At 44.2% G+C, this 22834-nt stretch overlaps 4 protein-coding genes across 21 annotated transcripts in view; 3 read left to right on the forward strand and 1 right to left on the reverse strand.

Moving 5' to 3' along the window:
• LOC126035480 (microtubule-associated protein RP/EB family member 1-like) overlaps positions 1-22834 on the forward strand; it is a 281270-nt gene that overhangs the window by 199264 nt on the left and 59172 nt on the right. The gene's annotated exons all lie outside the window — the stretch shown is intronic.
• LOC126035473 (uncharacterized) overlaps positions 1-22834 on the forward strand; it is a 309976-nt gene that overhangs the window by 86388 nt on the left and 200754 nt on the right. The window lies entirely within an intron of this gene.
• Positions 1-22834, forward strand: part of LOC126035483 (uncharacterized) — a 187573-nt gene that overhangs the window by 42151 nt on the left and 122588 nt on the right. The window lies entirely within an intron of this gene.
• LOC126035447 (protein Hook homolog 3-like) overlaps positions 18587-22834 on the reverse strand; it is a 144873-nt gene continuing 140625 nt past the window's right edge. For all 16 annotated transcript variants that reach the window (XM_049794039.1, XM_049794034.1, XM_049794026.1 and 13 more), the window contains one exon: positions 18587-21710. In XM_049794039.1, coding sequence (XP_049649996.1) covers positions 21570-21710 — 141 coding nt within the window. In that variant the 3' untranslated portion in view covers positions 18587-21569. The remainder of the gene's footprint in view (positions 21711-22834) is intronic.

The raw sequence follows: 22834 nt of genomic DNA on the forward strand, positions 1-22834 counted from the left end.
CAGCTTTTGTCAAGGCAAACTCACTTCCACATAAACACCTTCAGGTTCAAAAACAACTGCTAGTTGGTCACTAATGCGAGGGACCACTTGGAAAAATGAGGTACAGCTCTACTATGTCTTGGAACATCCATCAAGATGGCTACAAAGAAAACACAGCCAACCCCTGCCACCCAACACAGAACTATCAGCATCAGGATTCCCACATCCAATGTGGCTTGGGGAAGGGGTGAAGTCCTAATGGCAGCAGTGTTTGCAAACAGGAAATGCATCACACACCAAACTCCCAAGAAGGAAGAGAACACATTTTTATACGTCTTGCTCTGATACTTAACAAGAGGTCTAGGACTTGAACCAAATCCTAGGCTTGGCATACAGTTTTAGAGACCCACTCGCCTCAGGATTCAGGCTGATCAGAACACCCCCTATATCTGCTGAGTGAATAAGTGACATGTTACTGTCCAGAACTCAATTACTCCTTGGAGGTCAAGTCACACTCCACTGCCCCTAGATACTGGGGGATCAGGAAGGACAAGTCTCTGTCTCCTAAAGGGTGAGGAGCCATCCCAGACTGCTGTCAGCCAGAGAGCATCTGGCAGCCATGGAACTCTCAAATCTCCCAAAATCAGAAGAGAGAATACAGGCCCAGACTGTATACTTCTCTTTCTTCCAAGGCAAGGGTAGGGGGAGAGAATGGTCTGGTAACTTACCCTGAGCCTTCTATTCTCTTACAGTCTGCCTGGAAGTCAGTCCTTACCTGTTGTATTGGGTCTGGCTGAGATGGAGTTAATACTCCCCATAGCAGCCCTCATAGCACTGTGCTCTGCATCAGTAGCTAGAAAGGTGTTGATAGCACACCAGTGTTTTGGCTACTGCTGAGCAGTGCTGGCACAGCATCAAGGCTGTTGCCAACATTTTTGCCCTCCCCTCAATGGCAGGCTGGGGCAAGGCAAGATCTTGGGAGGGGACATAACCAGGACAGCTGACCTAAACTAACCAAACATATATTCCATACCAGATGACGTCAGCTCAGATATAAAAGCTAAGTAAAGGGAGACGGAAGGGGGGGCCATTTTTGTCTTCCGGAGCAACCACTACGCGTACTGAAGCCCTGCTTCCCGAGAAGTGGCTAGACATTGCCTGCTGATGGGAAGTAGAGAATAACATCATTTGTTTTTTTCTTTGCTTTCACGCGCAACCTTTGCTATCAATTTATTAAACTGTCCTTATCTTGACCCACGAGCCTTTTGTTATATTTTTTGCTCCCCCATCCAGCTGAGGAGGGGGAGTGATAGAGCGGCTTTGGTGGGCACCTGGCATCCAACCAGGGTCAACCCACCACACCTGTACTTCCCCTCATAGTATGGCAGAGACCTTCCCGTGCAAAAGGAAGTAAGGACAAGCTGTACCTCCAAATCACTCTGCATATCACTACCTACACAGGTATTAAGGTCCCTGAGGACTAAACAAATGCAGGTATCTCAGCATGAGGTTGCCTAGAGCCTCATTTGATGGGCCAGGGACTAGACTCATGCTGTGTTTTGTGATTGGAAGTCACTGCAGAGACTAGTGGACACTTATCAATACTGGTTAGAATAGAATAGAATAGAATATTTTCAGTTGAAGGGACCTACAAACGATCATCTAGTCCAACTGCTTGACCAAAAGTTAAAGCATGTTATTAAGGGCATTGTCCAAATGCCTCTTAAACACTGACAGGCACGGGGCATCGACCATCACCCTAGGAAGCCTCTTCCAGTGTTTGACTACCCTCTCAGTAAAGAAATGCTTCCTAATGTCCAGTCTAAACTTCCCCTGATGCAGCTTTGAACCATTCCCACATGTCCTATCACTGGATACCAGGGAGAAGAGATCAGCACCTCCCTCCCCACTTGCTCTCCTCAGGAAGCTGTAGAGAGCAATGGGGTCACCCCTCAGGCTCCTTTTCTCCAAACTAGACAAGCCCAAAGATCTTATCTGCTCCTCATAGGACATGCCTTCCAGTCCTTTCACCAGCTTTGTTGCCCTCCTCTGGACATATTCAAGGACCTTCACACCCTTCTTAAATTGTGGGGCCCAGAACTGCACACAGTATTCAAGGTGAGGCCACATCAATGCTGAATACAGCAGGATAATCACCTCTCTTGACCAGCTGTTTATGCTGCGTTTGATGCACCCCAGGATGCGGTTTGCCCTCCTGGCTGCCAGGGCACACTGCTGACTCATATTGAGCCTGCTGTTAACCCGCACCCCCAGATCCCTTTCTGCAGGGCTGCTCTCCAGCCACTCCTCTCCCAATCTATATTTGTGCCCAGCATGACTCTGTCACAGGTGCAGAACCCAGCATTTGTTCTTGTTAAATTTCATACCACTGATGATTGTCCAATGCTCCAATCTATCTAGATCCTTCTGCAAGGCCTCTTGCCCCTCAAGAGAGTCAACAGCACCGCCCAGTTTGGTATCATCAGCAAACTTGCTAATGGTGCATTCAACTCCCACATCCAGATAATTGATAAATATATTGAACAGAACTGGCCCTGGAATTGAGCCCTGAAGAACACCAGTCAGCAGCCAGGTGTAGCCCCTTTCCCTACAACCCTTTGAGCTGTGCCCTTCAGCCAGTTTTTCACCCAGCGCGCTGTGAACCTGCTCATCTCACAGTTGGACAACTTGTCCAGAAGGATGCTGTGAGGGACAGTACCAAAAGCCTTACTGAAATCCAGGAAAAACTACATCCGCTGCCTTCCCTTCATTCAGTAGGCAGGTAACCTTATCATAGAAGGAGATCAAATTAGTTAAACAGGTTCCCAAGTACAAAATGAATATACAGTAGTACAAATGTGCATATATTTAAGAATATTAAATCTATAGTTTGTTTTTTTTAATTAATACAGGCAGCACAAAACATTGAGTTATAGTGTTTAAATACAGCAAAATCTTATAGCAAATCTTCATAATACAAAGAAACAACCATGTTACTGCAATTGGAAATTAAATAGCTAAAATAAGGGGGGAAAGAGAGAAAAATAGTACAGGTAAAAGATAATCCAAATTATAAACTAGCAAGGAGACTCTGCATAATACTGAAAACTTAGACTGCTTTCATTCTCATCATCACTATTCATGTTCTTTCCTCAGACTGTTTGTATTGGCTTTGTGGCAAGGTTTTGGTAGGGGGGGTGGGGGGGGGGTGGGGGGGGTTACAGGGGTGGCTTCTGTGAAAAGCTGCTGGAAGCGTTCCCTGTGTTCGAGAGAGCCCATACCAGCTGGCTCTAAGATGGACCCGCTGCCGGCCAAGGCCGAGCCAATCAGCGATAGTGGTAACGCCTCTGTGATAACATTTTTAAGAAGGAAAAAGTTGCGGGACACACAGAAAACGGCAGCCGGAGAGAGGAATGAGAACATGTAAGAGAAACAACCCTGCAGACACCAAGGTCAGTGAAGAAGGAGGAGATGCTCCAGGCGCTGGAGCAGAGATTCCCCTGCAGCCCGTGATGAAGATCATGGTGAGGCAGGCTGTCCCCCTGCAGCCCATGGAGGTCCATGGTGGAGCAGATATCCACCTGCAGCCCGTGGAGGACCCCATGCTGGAGCAGGTGGATGCACCCGAAGGAGGCGGTGCCCCTGTGGGAAGCCTGCACTGGAGCAGACCTCTGGCAGGACCTGTGGAGAGAGGAACCCACGGAGCAGGTTTTCTGGCAGGACTTGTGACACCGTGGGGGACCCACACTGGAGCAGTGTGCTCCTGAAGGACTGCATGCCGTGGAAGGGACCCATGCTGGAGCAGTTCGTGAAGAACTGCAGCCCATGGGAAGGACCCACATTGTAGAAGTTCGTGGAGGACTGTCTCCCGTGGGTGGGACCCCACGCTGGAGCAGGGGAAGAGTGTGATGAGTCCTGCCCCTGAGGAGGATGAAACGGCAGAAATAACATGTGATGAACTGACCGTAAAGCCCATTCCCCATCCCCCTGTGCTGCTGGAGGAGGTAGGTAGAAAATCCAGGATTGAAGTTGTGCCTGGGAAGATGGGAGGGGTGGAGGGAAGGTGTTCTGAGATTTGGTTTTATTTCTCATTACCCTACTCTGGTTGATTGGTAATAAATTGAGTTAATTTTCCCCATGTTGAGTCTGTTTTACCTGTGATGGTATCTGGTGAGTGATCTCTCCTGTCCTTATCTTGACCCACAAGCCCTTTGTTATATTTTCTCTCCCCTGTCCAGCTGAGGAGGGGGAAGTGATAGAATGTCTTTGGTGGGCACCTGGCGTTCAGCCAGGGTCAACCCAACACACTGTTTAACAATTGTACACAGATTTAAAAAGAAAATTTATTTGAAAGAAATTGACAACAGCTACAAACTACAGGGTATACACATAATAAGGAAGCAGGCAATGTATGTAAACAAAATAAGGCATGATAGTTTGCCTGGATCAGAGCTTATTAGATGAACCTAACTAATTTCTCCTGGCAGAACACACCTTCTTGGTTTTAATTTTAATTAGTTAAAGACTCCAAGTTAATCATTTAAGGGTGCAGGTGCTTCAAAAATTGTAACAGTAACCAAAGGTGCTTTTTTATGAACCCATTAAGACCATAATTTTTTATAAAATCTTGCAGGAAGACTGTGTGTTAATTAGAAATTGACAGAAAGAAGTAAAATGGAGAGCTGACAGTGCTCTGTCACTTTGCAGAATGCCTTCTCTGAACTTGTGAATAGTGGGTTTCCTCTCTTTCTAGCCTCATAGGATACTTTTTGTGAAGGCAAAAAAATGTAAGAGGGAAATGGGAAAGCAGCTCCCCAGGATGGTAAGCTTCTCTGCAAGTTGACCTCTTTGAAATCATATGCCCATGAGTCTTAATTGTAGAACTGCTTATGTTTTGGTTATGCAGTCTGGACAGAAAAGCAAGTCATGCACTGAACAGTCCCTGTTATAATAATGCTGCAGGTTGTGCAACCACATCACTGCAAATAATAATAAAAAATCTATCAAGAAAGTAAAAAATCAACAAACATATTACTGTTAGAACAGATATTTTCAAAGCAGTTTAGTAAGGCTGTCGCTAGTTAGGGTTGTGCAAATTGACAGGGAAAACTTCTTTGCTAGGGTAATTCTTTGAATTCACAGGAAGATTACATGCCAAAAATAGAAGCAACAAAAGTGAGCCTTTAACAGTGGCTAAACTTAGATAAATTTTAATATTTTTCTGCTAAGAGCCTAAAGGGCATCACTCTCAACTAACACAGCTATGAAAACACCTCATGCTTTCTTGCTAAGTGCAATCAGTTAAAAAACAAAAATCAAAACCAAGACACAATATGAAGTGAAAGGTCCAATACAATGTATGGCTATCTATACTAAGACAATAGGGGTTGTAACTCCCCTATATGAGACTTCAAGCTTTGAGCACAAGAGAAAGCTCTTAAAGATTAAGTGCTTATCATCTTTGATCAAAGCCAATCCTGTGAGGTTAAAAGTGCAGTGTCATATTACACTGGCAAGCTCTATTCATTTCATACAAATTAAATTTTTTTCAGCACATGCAATTTATAGGTATTCCTAATAAAATATGAAGGATAGGAGCCACTGAATAGTCTGCACATCATATCATGGTGCTATATAGCAATACTTAACCCAGTCTAGGTACAGAACAGTATAGAAGATGTTAGCATACTACTCCATCCTGGCTATTATGCCCTCTTTCTCAACACATGAAATTGGCCAGGTGAAATACTTTACTACCACAGCTATGGTGCTTTCAACTCCCCCCACAAACACAAATCTCTCTATACAGCACAGCATTATCTGCTAATCCAAATTTTGTCTTGTCTTACTGTGCTTCAAAGAATAAAATGGTTTCATTGGACTGAAATAATATTCTGTGAATAACGGTTATTGTCCCTGTGAGAGACTGAAAGAGTTAATGTCTCAAACATTGTGGTAGGGCAAGTTCTGCCTAACAACGAACTCTTCATAGCAAGGAACCCTGCATAGCAAGGAACTACAGGTGAAAAGAAGCCCATCAGCACAGGATATCAGCAACAGGGTGGGGAGGGCATGCCAGAGGGTGCTCAGCTCTGTGTTCTGATATGCTGTTCTGATATGCTGAGCAGAGCAGCTCAGCATGCATAGCCAAAGGTCAAACAATGGTCATGTCTGTGGGAAAGGAGAAATTACTCCCCAAATGACCCCCAAGCCCACTGACCCATTTCCCAAAAGTTCTGAAAGCAGAAACTGCGCATGACACCTAATTAGCCTAATGATTTTGAGTGCCTGCCTGAAGGAGGGGCAAGGAGATGTTAAAATGACACAAACTGAAGCTCCATGCATGTGCCCCCTCCAGAACTGGACCCCTCAGCTGACTGGACCCAGGACCAGTGAAGTCTTTCTCTTTTCTTTTCATTTTTCTCTCTCTGCCTTGCTCTCTCTCTCTTTCTCTTTCCTTTTTCATAATCCCTACACCTCATCCCTTTAAGACATAAAACTGCTGACCAAATCTGGGACTAGGAGTGGATCTAACCGCCCCTAGGCTCTTCTCTGCGAGGGAGTCTAGAAAGCAAGGGGGTCCACTCTGAACCTTGTGGCTCAACTGGAGTGCTCTCCTTATTCTCTGAACTGATGTATATGGTTACCATGGGATACACGGTTTACTGAGGTAGTTCTATGCCAATTCCTGTTGTGAGAAACCACGCCACCTACTGTTATTCCTCCCAAATTCAGGTTGCTTCTGCCACGAATAAAATGTTGAACTGATCTTTTGTTGTCGTTTCACCTTAATTTAGCCTGAGGGAATTCCAAATTCACCACGACCCCTCCCTGGTCTCTCCAGCCTTGGTCGTGACAGTCCCCCCCTCTAACTATTGCACTGATCAGGAAACTATTCTACGCTTGTGTATCTCTCCCTTTTCCTCTTTGTCCTCCAACCTAGAAGGCTAACAATAGCCAGAAAGGACACAGGAAGCCCAGGCATAACAGATCAAATGAAATAAAAATTAAGAATGCATAAAATGAACACATTCAAAGCAGAACTCGAGAGTATATATTGCGTAATGTCTGTTTGAAGTGTGTTGTTATGCACATAAACACTGCTAAGTAAGCATAAAGGTACAGCATTCAGGACAAATATTATTGTAAAGTCCATTAAAAATTAAATGTTAAAATTATAATACAGCATAGCTAGCTGGTCAAGGAAGGTGATTGTCCCACACTACACTGCACTGGTGCAGCCTCACCTCAAGTACTGTGTGCAGTTTTGCATGCCTCAGTATTAGAAGGACAACAAACTATTAGAATGTGTCCAGAGGAGGGCAACCAAGATGGTGAAAGGTCTCAAGGGCAAGACTTATGAGGAGCGACTGAGGCCACTTGGTTTGTTCAGCTTGGAGAAGAGAAGGCTGAGGGGTGACCTCATTGCAGTCTACAACTTCCTCAAGAGGGGCAGTGGAGGGGAAGGTGCTGATCTCCTCTGGTGACCAGCAATAGGACACGTGGAAATGGTTTGAAGCTACATCATGGGAAGTTCAGATTGTGTTGAGGATTTCTTGGCTGAACAAGGGCATGTGAGCAATCCAGCCTTTAGCTGGGAACGAAGCATAAGCTTACAAAGTGCTGAAGCGGACAAGGACGCTGTGTCCTTGTACGCTGGGAAAAGGAAGATAAGAAGAGCCTGACAAACAACTCCTGGATGCCGAAGAACGAGATAAGCAACCGCTGGACGCCTTGTGAAGAAGCTTGAGCAGCCAATAGAGGATAAGATAGCGCCGTGTGAAACGGGGTATTGTACCAATTAGAACATTGTATAAGGCACGTGCATAAGCGCATAAGGTATATAACTGCTAAAAGTTGTAGTAAATGGGCTTCACTTGATCACATTGGTCTGTGTGTGATGTCACCTGTGGATCCTCCGCCGCAAGATTGGACATTAGGAAAAGGTTCTTCACTGAGAGGGTGGTCGGTCACTGGAACAGGCTCCCCAGGGAAGTGGTCATGGCACCAAGCCTGTCAGAGTTCAAGGAGCATCTGGACGATGCTTTTAGTCATATGGTTTTAGTGTTAGGTAGTCCTGGGAGGAGCAGGGAGTTGGACTCGATGGCTCTATGGGTCCCTTCCAACTCAAGATATTCTATGATTCTATGATTATATAGAAGGATGCATCTATTCTACTACATATAAATAATCACAACCTGTCCTCTAGTCTCACTTGGATATGACCCAGTTCAGTTCTGCTGTGTGGTAGCATGTCATTAGTCCTGTTGCACATTAACAGAACTGATATTACAATTTTGTCTTTCAGATGTTAGCTCTTCTGAGAAAAAAAAAAGTTAATATCTTGTAAACACTGGACAGTATATTCTCTTTGAAAGATATTACAAAATACCCTGATTCATCCAAGAAGATATTAGTTCTTTTCTAACAAGAAATTTTCTTTGATTTAGAAATGAGAATGGAGTGTTTTGTTTCATTTTTTCCTTTCAGGAAACACCTGAAATCAATCATTAACTTGAAAAGGAACCTGTTACAGCAGCAACATTTTAGAGAAGAGAAATGCAAGATGTGAGAGTAGAGCCACAGCTCACATAACCTGTCATTACTTCTGTGGTTTCAACAGAATATGACAATTCTTCAGCAGAGACTCTGTCTATAGATGTATTGGGTCTGGCTGAGATGGAGTTAATACTCCCCATAGCAGCCCTCATAGCACTGTGCTCTGCATTGGTAGCTAGAAAGGTGTTGATAGCACACCAGTGTTTTGGCTACTGCTGAGCAGTGCTGGCACAGCATCAAGGCTGTCTCTCCAACATTTTTGACCCCCCCTCAATGGCAGGCTGGGGCTGGGCAAGATCTTGGGAGGGGACATAACCAGGACAGCTGACCTAAACTAACTAAACATATATTCCATACCAGATGACGTCAGCTCAGATATAAAAGCTAAGTAAAGGGAGACAGAAGGGGGGCATTTTTGTCTTCCGGAGCAACCACTACGCGTACTGAAGCCCTGCTTCCCAGGAAGTGGCTAGACATCGCCTGCTGATGGGAAGTAGAGAATAACACCATTTGGTTTTCTTTGCTTTCACGGGCGTGACCATTGCTATCAATTTATTAAACTGTCCTTATCTTGACCCACGAGCCTTTTGTTATATTTTCTCCCCCCCCCCTCCCCGTCCAGCTGAGGAGGGGGAGTGATAGAGCAGATTTGGTGGGCACCTGGCATCCAACCAGGGTCAACCCACCACAGTCTTTTTTGGCACCCAACGTGGGGCACGACAACGGCAGTTTTGCATTAAGTGTGCTATAGCTAGTTATTAAGTGGCAAGCTCCTGTGCAGATCACGGAGCTTGTTGGCTGCTTGCTTATCTCTATCTTGCTGAGTTTGGGAACATGTTAATGCAAATAATGGCTGTGTGCTTTGTCCTGGCACTGATGGCTTTGCTGTGTTGTGGGAGCTATCTCGTGGAGGAGATGAGGGAACACATCTCCCTCTCCCTACCAGGCATTGATGTGAATGGTTTTATTATGCAGGCTCTCGAGGTCCTTGTTCACCCTTATGTGAGCTGTTCAATACTAATAATTAATACTGGTGGCATATTATGGGTATTGTGGAATCTGGTCTCGTCCTGGTATAAGAAAAGAAAAGTTTTAGGTGAGGCAATACTGAAATGTGCCCTCAAGCGACCGGTCCCTGGGTGGCAGGTGGAAGGATTTGGGCAGATTCCTAGGACGGTTATCACCTCCCATAATCTGGGACTTTACACCCAAACAGGCAAGCAACCCTGGCAAACTGATTTGCCACCTGATAGAGGGGTGCCTTGCCTATTCCAATGAAAACCAGCAGCTTCTCACACTGTACTGGGTCCTGGCCTATGCCTACCGAGCCATAGTTCAACACTCTCAGAGGACCACGGTTGAGGCAGGGACCCAGACTACATCTGAGGGCACCATGCTCGAGATAGGGACCCAAACAACAACAACTACAGTAATTGCCCTAATAGTGAAAAGGAAACAGTGGACAAGGAGATCAACGGGTCCATACCATCGATTAGTGAGGGAAGAAGAAGAAGTGGAAAGGCTTGATCTAGAAGCTGGTCCTTCGATAAAGAAATTGGAGGAAGGAGTGAGGGAACTTAAACAGGAAGCGGAAAGTACCCCGTCCCTGACGTCCTCAGAACTTCGGGACTTGCGGAAAGATTACAGCCGCCAGCCAGGTGAGCAGATTGCTGCATGGCTGCTCCGATGCTGGGATAATGGGGCTGATAGTCAGCAACTGGAAGGCAAGGAAGCCCAACAGCTGGGATCCCTCGCTAGAAACCAAGGAATTGAAAGAGGAATTGGAAAAGAGGCAGCAATTTGCAGTCTCTGGAGCCGGCTCCTCTCAAGTGTGAAGGCAAGATATCCATTCAAGGAAGATCTTGTCAATTCCTCAGAAAAGTGGACTACGGCAGATGAAGGCATCCAGTACCTGAGAGAGTTAGCAGTGGTGGAAGTCATCTACAGTGATCTAGATGATGAGGAAGTCTCCAAAGATCCAGAGGATGTCCTGTGCACACGGGCCATGTGGAGAAAGGTGATTCAAGGTGCCCCAGCGTCGTATTCTAACAGCTTGGCAGCAATGTATTGTCCAGATATGGAAACACCAACTGTGGAGAAAGTGTCCTCTTGGCTCCAAAACTTTGAGGAAAATCTCTGTGTTTCCTCATCCCTACAGGACAGTGCCTTGGCTGTTAGGGATGCTCCAAGAAATCAGTCCTCTCCTGCCCCAGTCAGAGGGAAAGGAAGCCCAAGGTGTACGCCACATGGTGCACTCTGGTTCTTCCTGCGTGACCAAGGGGAGGGCATGAGGAAGTGGGATGGTGAACCCACCTTTAAGCTGGAAGCCCGCGTACGTGAGCTGAGAGGGAAGACAGCTGTTAAGAAGGGGTCACCCAAGAAGAAGGCTGTCAGCATAGTTGCTGTAGAGGCCCAAGAAGGCACTCAGCGATCATCCAGGCATAGAAGAACTGAAACCACGTCCCTTGATTCTGGTGAGGGGACTTCTGGTCTGGCACTGAAAGGGTCAGACAGTGAATATTCTGATGAGGAACAGCAATAGAGGGTCCCTGCCTTCGGCCAGGAGGAGGAAAGGGATGACCAGATATACTGGACTGTGTGGATTTGATGGCCTGATGCATCAGACCCACAGAAGTATGAGGCTTTGGTAGACACTGGTGCACAGTGTGCGCTGGTGCCATTAGGGTACAGGGGCACAGAAACCATCTGGATCTCTGGAGTGACAGGAGGATGCCAAGAATTGTCTGTATTGGAGGCTGAGGTGAGCTTAACAGGGGAAAAGTGGGAAAAGCACCCCATTGTGACCGGCCCAGAGGCCCCTTGTATCCTTGGCATAAACTACCTCAACAGAGGGTATTTCAAGGACCCAAAGGGGTACTGATGGGCTTTTGGTGTAGCCACTGTGAACACAGAGAAGATCAAACATCTATATACCCTGCCTGGCGTCTCAGAAGATCCCTTCGTTGTGGGATTGCTGCAAGTTGAACAAACAGCAGGTGCCAATTGCTACCAGGACAGTGCACTGGCAGCAGTATCACACAAAATGAGACTCCCTGGCTCCCATCCATGAGCTAATTCATCACCTAGAGAGCCAAGGAGTCATCAGCAAGACTCATTCACCTTTTAATAGTCCTATATGGCCAGTGCAAAAGTCTGATGGAGGGTGGAGGTTAACAGTGACACCACCACTGAGTGCTGCTGTACCAGACATGTTAGAGCTCCAATATGAACTGGCATCAAAGGCAGCCACATGGTATGCTACAATTGATATTGCCAATGCATTTTTCTCCATTCCTTTGGCAGCAGAGTGCAGGCCACAGTTTGCTTTCACATGGAGAGGTGTCCAATACACCTGGAATCGGCTGCCCCAGGGGTGGAAGCACAGCCCCACCATTTGTCACGGATTAATCCAAACGGCACTGGAACAAGGCAATGCCCCTGAACATTTACAATACATAGATGACATCATCGTGTGGGGCAACGAGGCAGAAGAAGTGTTTGAGAAGGGAAAAAGAGTAATTCAGATTCTTCTGAAAGCTGGTTTCACCATAAAGAAAAGCAAGGTCAAAGGACCTGCACAGGAGATTCAGTTCTTGGGAATAAAATGGCAGGATAGACGCCGTCATGTCCCTATGGATGTGGTCAACAAGATAGCAACTATGTCTCCACCAGCTAACAAGAAAGAAACACAAGCTTTCCTAGGCCTTGTGGGGTTCTGGAAAATGCATATTCCAGGTTATAGTCAGCTTGTGAGCCCTCTCTATCGAGTAATGCGGAAAAAGAACTATTTTGAATGGGGCCCTGAACAACAAAAAGCCTTTGAGCATATCAGACAGGAAATAGCTCGTGCAGTAGCTCTTGGGCCCGTCCGAACAGGACCAGATGTGCAAAATGTACTCTACACTGCAGCTGGGGAGCATGGTCTCACCTGGAGCCTGTGGCAGAAAACACCAGGAGAAACCCGATGTCGACCATTAGGGTTTTGGAGCTGGGGGTATTGAGGATCTGAAGCCCACTACACCCCGACTGAAAAAGAGATACTAGCAGCATATGAGGGGGTTCAAGCTGCTTCAGAAGTTGGTACAGAAGCATATCACCTCTTGGCACCACGATTGCCTGTGCTACACTGGATGTTCAAAGGAAACATCCCCTCTACACATCATGCAACCAGCGCTACATGGAGTAAGTGGATAGCATTGATGACGCAATGAGCTCAACTGGGGAAATCCAACTGCCCAGGAATCCTGGAAGAGATCATGTACTGGCCAGAAGGCAGAGATTTTGGAGCATTGCCTGAGGAGGTGGCTCGTGCCCAAGAGGCACCACTATCTAATGAGTTATCAGAAGACGAAAGGTGTTATGCTTTGTTTACTGATGGATCCTGTCGTTTGGTAGGGAACCATCGGAAGTGGAAAGCTGCTGTGTGGAGTCCCACACGACAAGTCGTTGAGGCCACTGAAGGAGAAGGTGAGTCAAGTCAGTTTGCAGAAGTGAAAGCAATCCAACTAGCCCTAGACATTGCTGAACGAGAAAAGTGGCCAGTACTCTACCTCTATACCAACTCCTGGATGGTGGCTAACGCCCTATGGGGATGGCTACAGCAGTGGAAGAAGACCAATTGGCAACGCAAGGCTAAACCCATCTGGGCAGCTGCATTGTGGCAGGACATCACCGCCCATGTAGAACACATGGCTCTAAAGGTATGTCATGTAGATGCTCACGTGCCCAAAAGCCATGCCACTGAAGAACATCGAAACAATGAACAGGTAGACAAGGCTGCCAAAATAGAAGTAGCTCAGGTGGACCTGGACTGGGAGCATAAGTGTGAGTTATTTGTAGCTCGATGGGCCCATGAGACATCTGGACATCTAGGGAGAGATGCAACATATAGGTGGGCTCGTGATCGAGGGGTGGACCTGACCACAGAGGCCATCACAGAGGCCACTCACGAATGTGAAACGTGCTGCAATCAAATGAGCCACCAGAGTAAAGTCTCCCTGGAACAGAGGGCGGTGGCTGGGTTTTCGATATGGCGAGGCCTGGCAAATTGACTACATTGGACCACTGCCACGAACACGCCAAGGCAAGCGCTACGTACTCACCATGGTGGAAGCAACTACTGGTTGGCTAGAAACATATCCTGTAAACCATGCCACTGCCCGAAACACCATCTTAGGCCTCGAAAGGCAAATTTTATGGCGACACAGTACCCCAGAAAGAATTGAATCAGAGAATGGGACTCATTTCCGAAATAACCTCATAAGCTCCTGGGCAAAGAAACATGGCATTGAGTTGGTGTATCACATCCCCTATCACCCACAAGCATCTGGAAAAATTGAGAGATATAATGGACTGTTGAAGACTATGTTGAGAGCGCTAGGCAATGGGACATGGAAGCATTTGGATACAAATTTAGCAGAAGCCATTTGGCTAGTTAACACCAGAGGATCTGCTGACCGTCCTGGTCCTGCCCAAACAAAACCCCTACATACTGTGGGAGGTGATAAGGTCCCTGTAGTGCACATGGGGAAGTGGCTGGGGAAGGCAGTGTGGATTTCTCCTCCCATGGGAAAAGGCAAACCCATTCATGAGATTGTCTTTGCTCAAGGACCTGGGTGTACTTGGTGAGTAATGCAGAAGGATGGGGAGACCCAGTGTGTGCCTCAAGGACGTTTAACCTTTGGGGGAAAAATAATCTGTGATGTGAGTTGTATGTTGTAGGAAGTAATGTAGCAGGAATGACCTGAACTGCAGAGGAGTGAACTTCGCAAGGAACCAGACAAGTGCATCGGTGACCCAAACCAAGCCGACGTTGGTGCCCAACGATCGAACATACTGCTTCTCCTGTCCTGACCACTTATCTTGATGGATGAGGCCCAAGTCATAACCTGTATGTGAACATCTGAAGGAGTGGAAGAATCCCATGGAATATCTATCTCTTAAAGGACAGGGGATAGTAATTAATAAGAATGTATAAAACTGTATGTTGGGTATAAAGGTGGTTTTAGTATGTAGTTTCAGTTGTAAGCGTTGGTAAGAAGGGATTTCAGTAAAGAGAATTAAATACAATGGCATGGTTAGAAGATATAGGTGTATTAAATTATGTGGGACCTGGGCATGACGCAAATGGTATGGAATAAGGGGTGGAGACTGTATTGGGTCTGACTGAGATGGAGTTAATTGTCCCCATAGCAGCCCTCATAGCGCTGTGCTCTGCATTGGTAGCTAGAAAGGTGTTGATAGCACACCAGTGTTTTGGCTACTGCTGAGCAGTGCTGGCACAGCATCAAGGCTGTCTCTCCAACATTTTTGCCCCCCCTCAACGGCAGGCTGGGGCAGGGCAAGATCTTGGGACGGGACATAACCAGGACAGCTGACCTAAACTAACCAAACAGATATTCCATACCAGATGATATCAGCTCAGGTCTAAAAGCTAAGTAAAGGGAGATGGAAAGGGGGGGCATTTTTGTCTTCCGGAGCAACCACTATGCGTACTGAAGCCCTGCTTCCCAGGAAGTGGCCAGATATCGCTTGCTGATGGGAAGTAGAGAATAAAATCTTTTGTTTTCCTTTGCTTTCACGCGTGACCTTTGCTTTTGCTTTATTAAACTGTCCTTATCTTGACCCATGAACCTTTTGTTATATTTTCTCCCCCCTGTCCAGCTGAGGAGGGGGAGTGATAGAGCAGCTTTGGTGGGCACCTGGCACCCAGCCAGGGTCAACCCACCACAACATGGCTGATAAAACAACTTCATTCTTATTCATATAGGGTGAAGTCTCAAATAGTCAACTGTAACTCAAAGTTAATTAAAAAAAAAAAAAAAAAAGAGACCCATTCCAAGAGCTCATGATTCTTTTTTCAAACTACACCGAAAAAGCAGCATGCAGGTAGACATGCTACTTCCTGGAATAGTTTCTTTCATCTTCCTCCTCCTTTCCTTCAAAACTGAGGAAATCATCACTTATTTTTACTTATTGTGTGCAGTGATCACTCACAAGCTCCTGCTGCTTCTCTGGACTTCCAGAGAGGGATGATATGTCATAGGTGCAAGGCAACACAATTAAATATACTAGAAAGCTCTCAAATTCCTTGAGAGTGGCAACCAGATATTGCTGGATCCTATGTATAACGTTACACCTCTCCACTTTACACCCCCCCAGATTACATGAATGTAGATCATGGAGATGTACTGTGTGCAAGGGAGATTTGTCCCTTGCTATAAGAAGGGATCTTATATCCATCTTACAAGAACAAGCAAAATTTCACTTCTGCCTTCTCACAAAAGCCACAAAGTTGGAAAGCAATATCATTTCTAGTCCAGAAGAGAGCTGGACTGCTCAGGTCTGGAAGGGAAAGTGTACCTTGGCTGTATGCAGTCTGCCTGGCTCAAATCCCCACTCAAATTCCTTGCTTATCCAATCATTTTGTTTATGTTCTGTTTTAACTTTTCTTTTTAACATCAGAAAAAAATACCTGTGTGTCACATTTGTAGCTTTAGCTAATAGAATCATTCTAAGGAATGGTTTCTGAAAAAGTTTATTCTTAAGTGCTTGATTTCCTAATCAAGAATTACCTAAGCTTGGTTTGGAGGTGTCAAAGTTTGTCAATACAAAATTATTGCTAAATACAGGGTCCGCATGCTACTAAGAGACATGTGCACAAACCCCAGAAGTCAGAGTTAAATACCTGACTGAGTGCAAAAAACCCTTCCCCCTCAATCTGTGGGAAAGGAAAGGAAAGGAAAGGAAAGGAAAGGAAAGGAAAGGAAAGGAAAGGAAAGGAAAAGAAAGCTTTGGGAAAAAAATCTCCATAAGAGGAGTGAAATCCAGGTATTGTTTGATTTGTAGGAAAAAAATTGAAAGACACATTCAGGATATTCTTCTTCAGAATGGCTAACTAAAGGAAAATCAAGTGGTAAGATAATATTTTATAATTACCATATCTACAAAGAAAACATCGAGTTAATCAAACCTATCAAAAATCTTCCAGGAAGTTGCTAATTGGAGAGTATCGTATACAGGAGGACTGAGAAAATGCAAAAGCTATCAGCAAACATCAAAATACAGGGACCATTAAAACTGCCAGAAACCTCTTGCATTTTCTTGACAATGCTGTGGTATGTGCAAGCTGAGATGTTCATAAAACAGTAACAGAAAAAATCAACATTAATTCTTTCATACTCTAATGAATTTAAAATTGCTAGTGTTCCTTACTTGAATAGAAAGCTCCAGACAACTTTCAGAACAAGTATTATTACCATCTCCAGGTGACAACAGAATTGCAAAGGATTCACAATTCCTTAACTCCAAGGAGATAAAAGTACCTGAGAGCTGATACGTACTTATTTAATTTTAAAATATTTTTAGCTGTGTGCTCTGATATTTTCCTTTGCACTGTGAGATACATATTACCTTTACATTGGATTATTACAGTTTATATAGCACTTGGAAAATATATGGCATGATACAAGTGGTAAGTGTTGCTACCAGGAAAACAGAGATCATTAATATTCTTTTTTATGATGCCTAATTATATATACAATAGTACCTCAACTCCTCATGGAAGTATACAAACTGGACTGCATACATTCTTGAAGATCAGAAACTAAGCTCCAGCTGCTGGACAGTAAACACATTTGTGTGTTTAACTGTTAGCTTTAATTGGTATTTAATTCCAGTCTCTGGGAAAGATTCAGCTAGCCAGATCCCAGGAACAGTACTTAGGAACGGCAGTATGTGCTCTTATGAACTATTCACCATTTCTCTCAAGGGTTTTTTTCCTTTTTCTTTCTTTTCTTTTTCCTCTCTTTTTTTCCTAAGTTTATCAGAACAACACATAATGTTGATTTAATAACTGATCATTACAATTTTGATGTAATTAGTCTTTGATGCCCCATAAGAAACCCTCTGTATTGGCTTTGTGTGGCAAGGTTTTGGTAGCGGGGGGGGGGGGTGTGTTACAGGGGTGGCTTCTGTGAAAAGCTGCTGGAAGCTTCCCCTGTGTTCGAGAGAGCCAATACCAGCCAGCTCTAAGATGGACCCGCCGCCGGCCAAGGCCGAGCCAATCAGCGATAGTGGTAATGCCTCTGTGATAACATTTTTAAGAAGGGAAAAAAAAGTTGGGACAGATGAAAACAGCAGCAGGAGAAAGGAGTGAGAACATGTAAGAGAAACAACCCTGCAGACACCAAGGTCAGTGAAGAAGGAGGAGATGCTCCAGGTGCCAGAGCAGAGATTCCCCTGCAGCCCGTGGTAAAGACCATGGTGAGGCAGGTTGTCCCCCTGCAGTCCATGGAGGACCACGGTGGAGCAGATCTCCACCTGCAGCCCGTGGAGGACCCCACACCAGAGCAGGTGGATGCACCCGAAGGAGGCTGTGCCCCTGTGGGAAGCCTGCACTGGAGCAGGCCTCTGGCAGGACCTGTGGAGAGAGGAACCCACGGAGCAGGTTTTCTGGCAGGACTTGTGACACCGTGGGGGACCCACACTGGAGCAGTGTGCTCCTGAAGGACTGCACACCATGGAAAGGACCCATGCTGGTGCAGTTTGTGAAGAACTGCAGCCCATGGGAAGGACCCACGTTGGAGAAGTTCGTGGAGGACTGTCTCCCGTGGGTGGGACCCCACGCTGGAGCAGGGGAAGATTGTGATGAGTCCTGCCCCTGAGGAGGATGAAGCAGCAGAAAATAACATGCGTTGAACTGACCGTAACCCCCATTCCCCGTCCCCCTGCGCCGCTGGGGGGGTTGGTAGAGAATCCGAGAGTGAAGCTGTGCCTGGGAAGAAGGGAGGGGTGGAGGGAAGGTGTTCTGAGATTTGGTTTTATTTCTCATTACCCTACTCTGGTTGATTTGTAATAAATTGAGTTAATTTTCCCCAAGCTGAGTCTGTTTTGCCCGTGACGGTAATTGGTGAGTGGTCTCTCCTGTCCTTATCTTGACCCACAAGACTTTTGTTATATTTTCTCTCCCCTGTCCAGCTGAGGAGGGGGAGTCATAGAACGGCTTTGGTGGGCACCTGGCATCCAGCCAGGGTCAACCCACCACACCCTCCCAAAAATTTATAAGTAGTTATTGTATTGAGAAAATATGGTTTTCAGCTTTTTTGCTTATATTCTTTTATTACCGAAGATATGAATAAGAGACAGTACACACTGGTAGTTAAACCATACAGCTGCTTACTCCTTGAAGTCACACTCTGAACTCTGTTTCTAATACCAAAATTATTTCCAAAGCTACATAACTAGCAAGATTCTTTAACAGAAAAGTAATGAACTTGAACCCTTCCAATAAAGAAATGTTACAGGGAAGGTTCACTGCTGCTCACCACCTGCATTGAAGAGAACCATCCACACACAGTAACTGATGTGTGCAACAAATATTAAGACTGGATGCTTAAGAACAAAGAATGAAATCCTATAGGTTACTGTTAAAACATAAAATAAATGACCTCCTAGAACTAACCAGACTGTATTTAGAGAATTTTCTAAAAGGTCCTTCATACTTTTAGAGGTTTAAATGTAACACAAATTCAGGGGAATACAGAATTTCTACAAATTTGGAAGTTCTCAGAGAACAAAATATTTATTTGGTCTTACCTGACAATTATTATCAGCAGCAGTAAAGCAGAGATTCAATATTACTGTTTTTTGCTCCTACATATACAGTATTGCAAAGCTGAATAGGATTTTTTTTCTTGGAGAGAACCCAGGAAAACTCTATAGTAGCTAATCTTGTGGGAAAAGGAGGAGGGTAAAACTCCTCAAACCAAGACAAAAGAACAGAGACCCAAGAGACAGAAAAGTAAAAGCCAGAAGGAAGGTTTCTAATGAATATTTGTTCAGTGTATAACCTGTGTAAGAGCCTTTGTGACTGAAGCCTTAGCAAAATGGTAACACAAATTATAAAATAAGAAGAGCAAGTGGTTTTATTCTAGTGTGGAGACTGTATTTGAGTTTCTTTTAGACACACATCAAATTAATAGCAATAGTAAACTGAATTAGTAGACAAATCAAGGAGATAAAACCTCCTATTAAAGTCTTGGTATCCCTTTCTTTCACAAATCGATTTTGGCAGTTTGGTAACAGATAAGAAGAGCCAGCCAGCCAAGAGTAAAAAAATAGAATTTTAAATATTCTTGGGGTTTTTTCCTTTGGATGATATATAAATGCTATGTTGTCAATCAAGAATGTTAAATTCACTCAGAAAAATGATTATATTTGCTCCTTTGCACAAAGATCAATTGTAGTAGACAAACATATACATCAGTGATTAGACTTCAGAAGATGTTGTTTGCATTGCTGGAAAAAAAATGCAAATGAAAAAGGGTAAAAGTTATTCAAACACATATTGAATGCAGGTTTTTAGCCTGGATTTTATACGAACAGCTGATGCTTTAAAACAGTTTCTATAAATGCCACTCATCTATACCTATCCTTTAATTCAAGCATGCTGGTTTTAAATGATCCTTTGCCTTTTCCATGGTATGTGTAGATTAACATATATCGTGGGATGGTTAAAGGAAAAGCTACTGTGTGTTTTATCTGAAGGGATATATCAAAAGAAGTAAGAGCTTTCACTGGAGAAAGTATTAAAATAATGTAAAAAAGATAAATTTATAAACTAGACTATGCATATTAGGAGCAAAATAGATTAAATAAAAAGTTCTTTAAGATGAAATTGCCACAAAATGCATGTGTATGAAACTCTTCCCTGAGCAGAGCAAATGTATTACAACCAATGATCAGATGTGCTTTGTGTCCAGCACCATCAATTACTTGAAATAAATGATAGGGAGACTTAAGAATTACTCAGGGGATGCTCAGAACTTTATAGGACCAGGGCCTAAATTAATAATAGGCACCCTCATCCATTCCACTGACCAACAAAAAGTTGCTACAAGGGTGAGACATTATTAGACAGTTACATGTTTAAGTTAGTACAATAAACAACAGTCAATTTTCAACAGCTAGCAACAAAGAAACTTGCCTCAAGAAGCTAGTACCATTGCTAGTACCAGGCAACTGATATAATCATCCTCTGAATTAATATGTTAAAAATAGATCTTTTAGTAGGGGATAACAATTTGACTATATTAACCTCCACACTACATATTTGGACCTCGATGGATTGATCCATTATGTACTGTTAGCCCATAATTACAAAATGTTTAAAATAAATGCCTTCTTTTAAATGAATGATGCTATAGCATATTAAAGCATTTTGAATATTTTTTAATTTTCTTATATATTTATTTATTTATATGTTCATACACACACACATATGCAAACTTCAACATGAGTGGAACAAACCATTTGAAAACATTCACCTGTCAGCAAACATAACAGCAGCTGATAAACAAAAGCAGATAGGAACCATTTTTAGGGAAGAATAAAAGAAAGCCTGCAAAAATTCCACTTCCTTACTAAATGCCAAGCATCAAGAATAGGAGCAACCTCTGTATGTAGGAGATGGGTGGGGGGTTAGGGTTTTTGTTTGTTTGGTTTTTTTAGGGTTTTGTTGGGAGGGGGATGGTTTGCTTTCTGCTTTTTCTAACTTATAAACATCCTAAAAGAGATAGCAAAGGATGAGGCTAGGCTAATCTCATTGCCAATATTAAGTTTTTTGGCTGGAAATACATTTCACAATAACATAGGATAATAATACATGTAGACACAAATATATCAACTGTGACAAATTTGTTTGCTATACAGCCTATGTCAGGCTTTTCATATGAGATAAGGCTTCATAGAAATTTTAAAGATTCCATTATTATACAACATTTTTCTAGATTTTTTTTTCAAAACTTTTGCACAATCAAAAAGGCAGAGAGCAAGTGACAGAGACTCCAAAAAACATGAACAAAATACATTAGAACAATGAGAAACCATGATAAACCCCCTTTTTGAACTGAGAAATAACAGTGGTTACAAGGGACAAAGAGATAGGATACTGGTTGAGTTTCCAGAAATGTCATGTGCAACAGAAGTGGCCTGGATCACAGGGCAATTTTCTTTCTAAAGGCAAGGCTTCTTTACCTTGCTGTTGCTGGCTGGACATAACCAGGGTAAGATCTCCTTGTGCTTGTGGCTTGCCTTTGCCTAGCTAGGAAGGACTGTCCTGAGCCTGTACTGGCCAGTCTGTCTTCTGCTGCTTTTTTATGCAGAGTCATTCCCTATAAAGAGAAACTTATCAGTGAATACCAATAAATAATGATGAACAACTAATTTACAATTTATTATTTCTTCTTCACAAATACGAGATAACCTGGTTTGAATTTCAAGCATTATGTTTTCAAGAATGGGGTTAAGACATTCTTCCTGATCCTTTTCAGTGAGTTCACTTTTTATCCTCATGCAAGTTTGCAGTAATTCTTGAGAAAAAGGACTCCCAACGTGCCAGGTCTTGAACGTGCATTTCCACACATGAACACATGGTGCTATGACATACCTTTTGGAAAGCCGCCCCCCCACCACCCGGAAGTTGAGCTAGAAGAGTACTTCTCAATTATATGCACCTTCTGTGAAAATACTAACTTAATAGAAGTGGTGGGAGCATATTTTGATGCTGGTGGATACCAAGTTGAACATGGGCCAGCAATGCATCCTTGTGCTGAAGAACACCAACAGCATCCTGGGTTGCATAAGGAAGAGTGTTGCCAGCAGGTTGAGGGAGATGATCCTTCCCCTCTACTCAGCACTGGTGAGACCCCACCTGGAGTCTTGTGTCTAGTTCTGGGTTTCCCAGTACAAGAGAGACATGAACATGCTGGAGAGAGTCCAGAAAGGGACCACAAAGATGATTAAGGGACAGGAGCATCTTTCATACTAGGAGAGGCTGAGAGAGCTGGGATTGTTTAGCCTGGAGAAGAGAAGGCTTGGGGGGAATCTCATCAATGTGTACAAATACCTGAAGGGAGGGTCCATAGAAGAGGGAGCCAGGCTCTTTTCATTGGTGTCCAGTGAGAGGACAAGAGGCAATGGGCACAAACAGAAACACAGGAGGCTCCCTCTGAACATAAGAAAACTCTTCTTGACTGTGAGGGTGGTTGAAGACTGGAACAGTTTGCCCAGAGAGGTTGTGGAGCCTCCATCCTTGGAAAGATTCAAAAACTGTCTGGACATGGCCCTGGGCAACCATCTCTAGGTGGCCCTGCTTGAGCAGGGGGGTTGGACCAGATGATCTCCAAAGGCCTTTCCAACCTTAGCTATTCTGTGATTCTCTGTTTTTGAAACAATCTGTGTCTTTAGCAGAAGCTAGGAACTATGAAATATTCCCACTTCTGAATGGCAGGGAAAA

This window comes from Accipiter gentilis, chromosome W (genome assembly GCF_929443795.1).
Source record: "Accipiter gentilis chromosome W, bAccGen1.1, whole genome shotgun sequence".
NCBI classification, from domain to species: Eukaryota; Metazoa; Chordata; class Aves; order Accipitriformes; family Accipitridae; genus Astur; species Astur gentilis.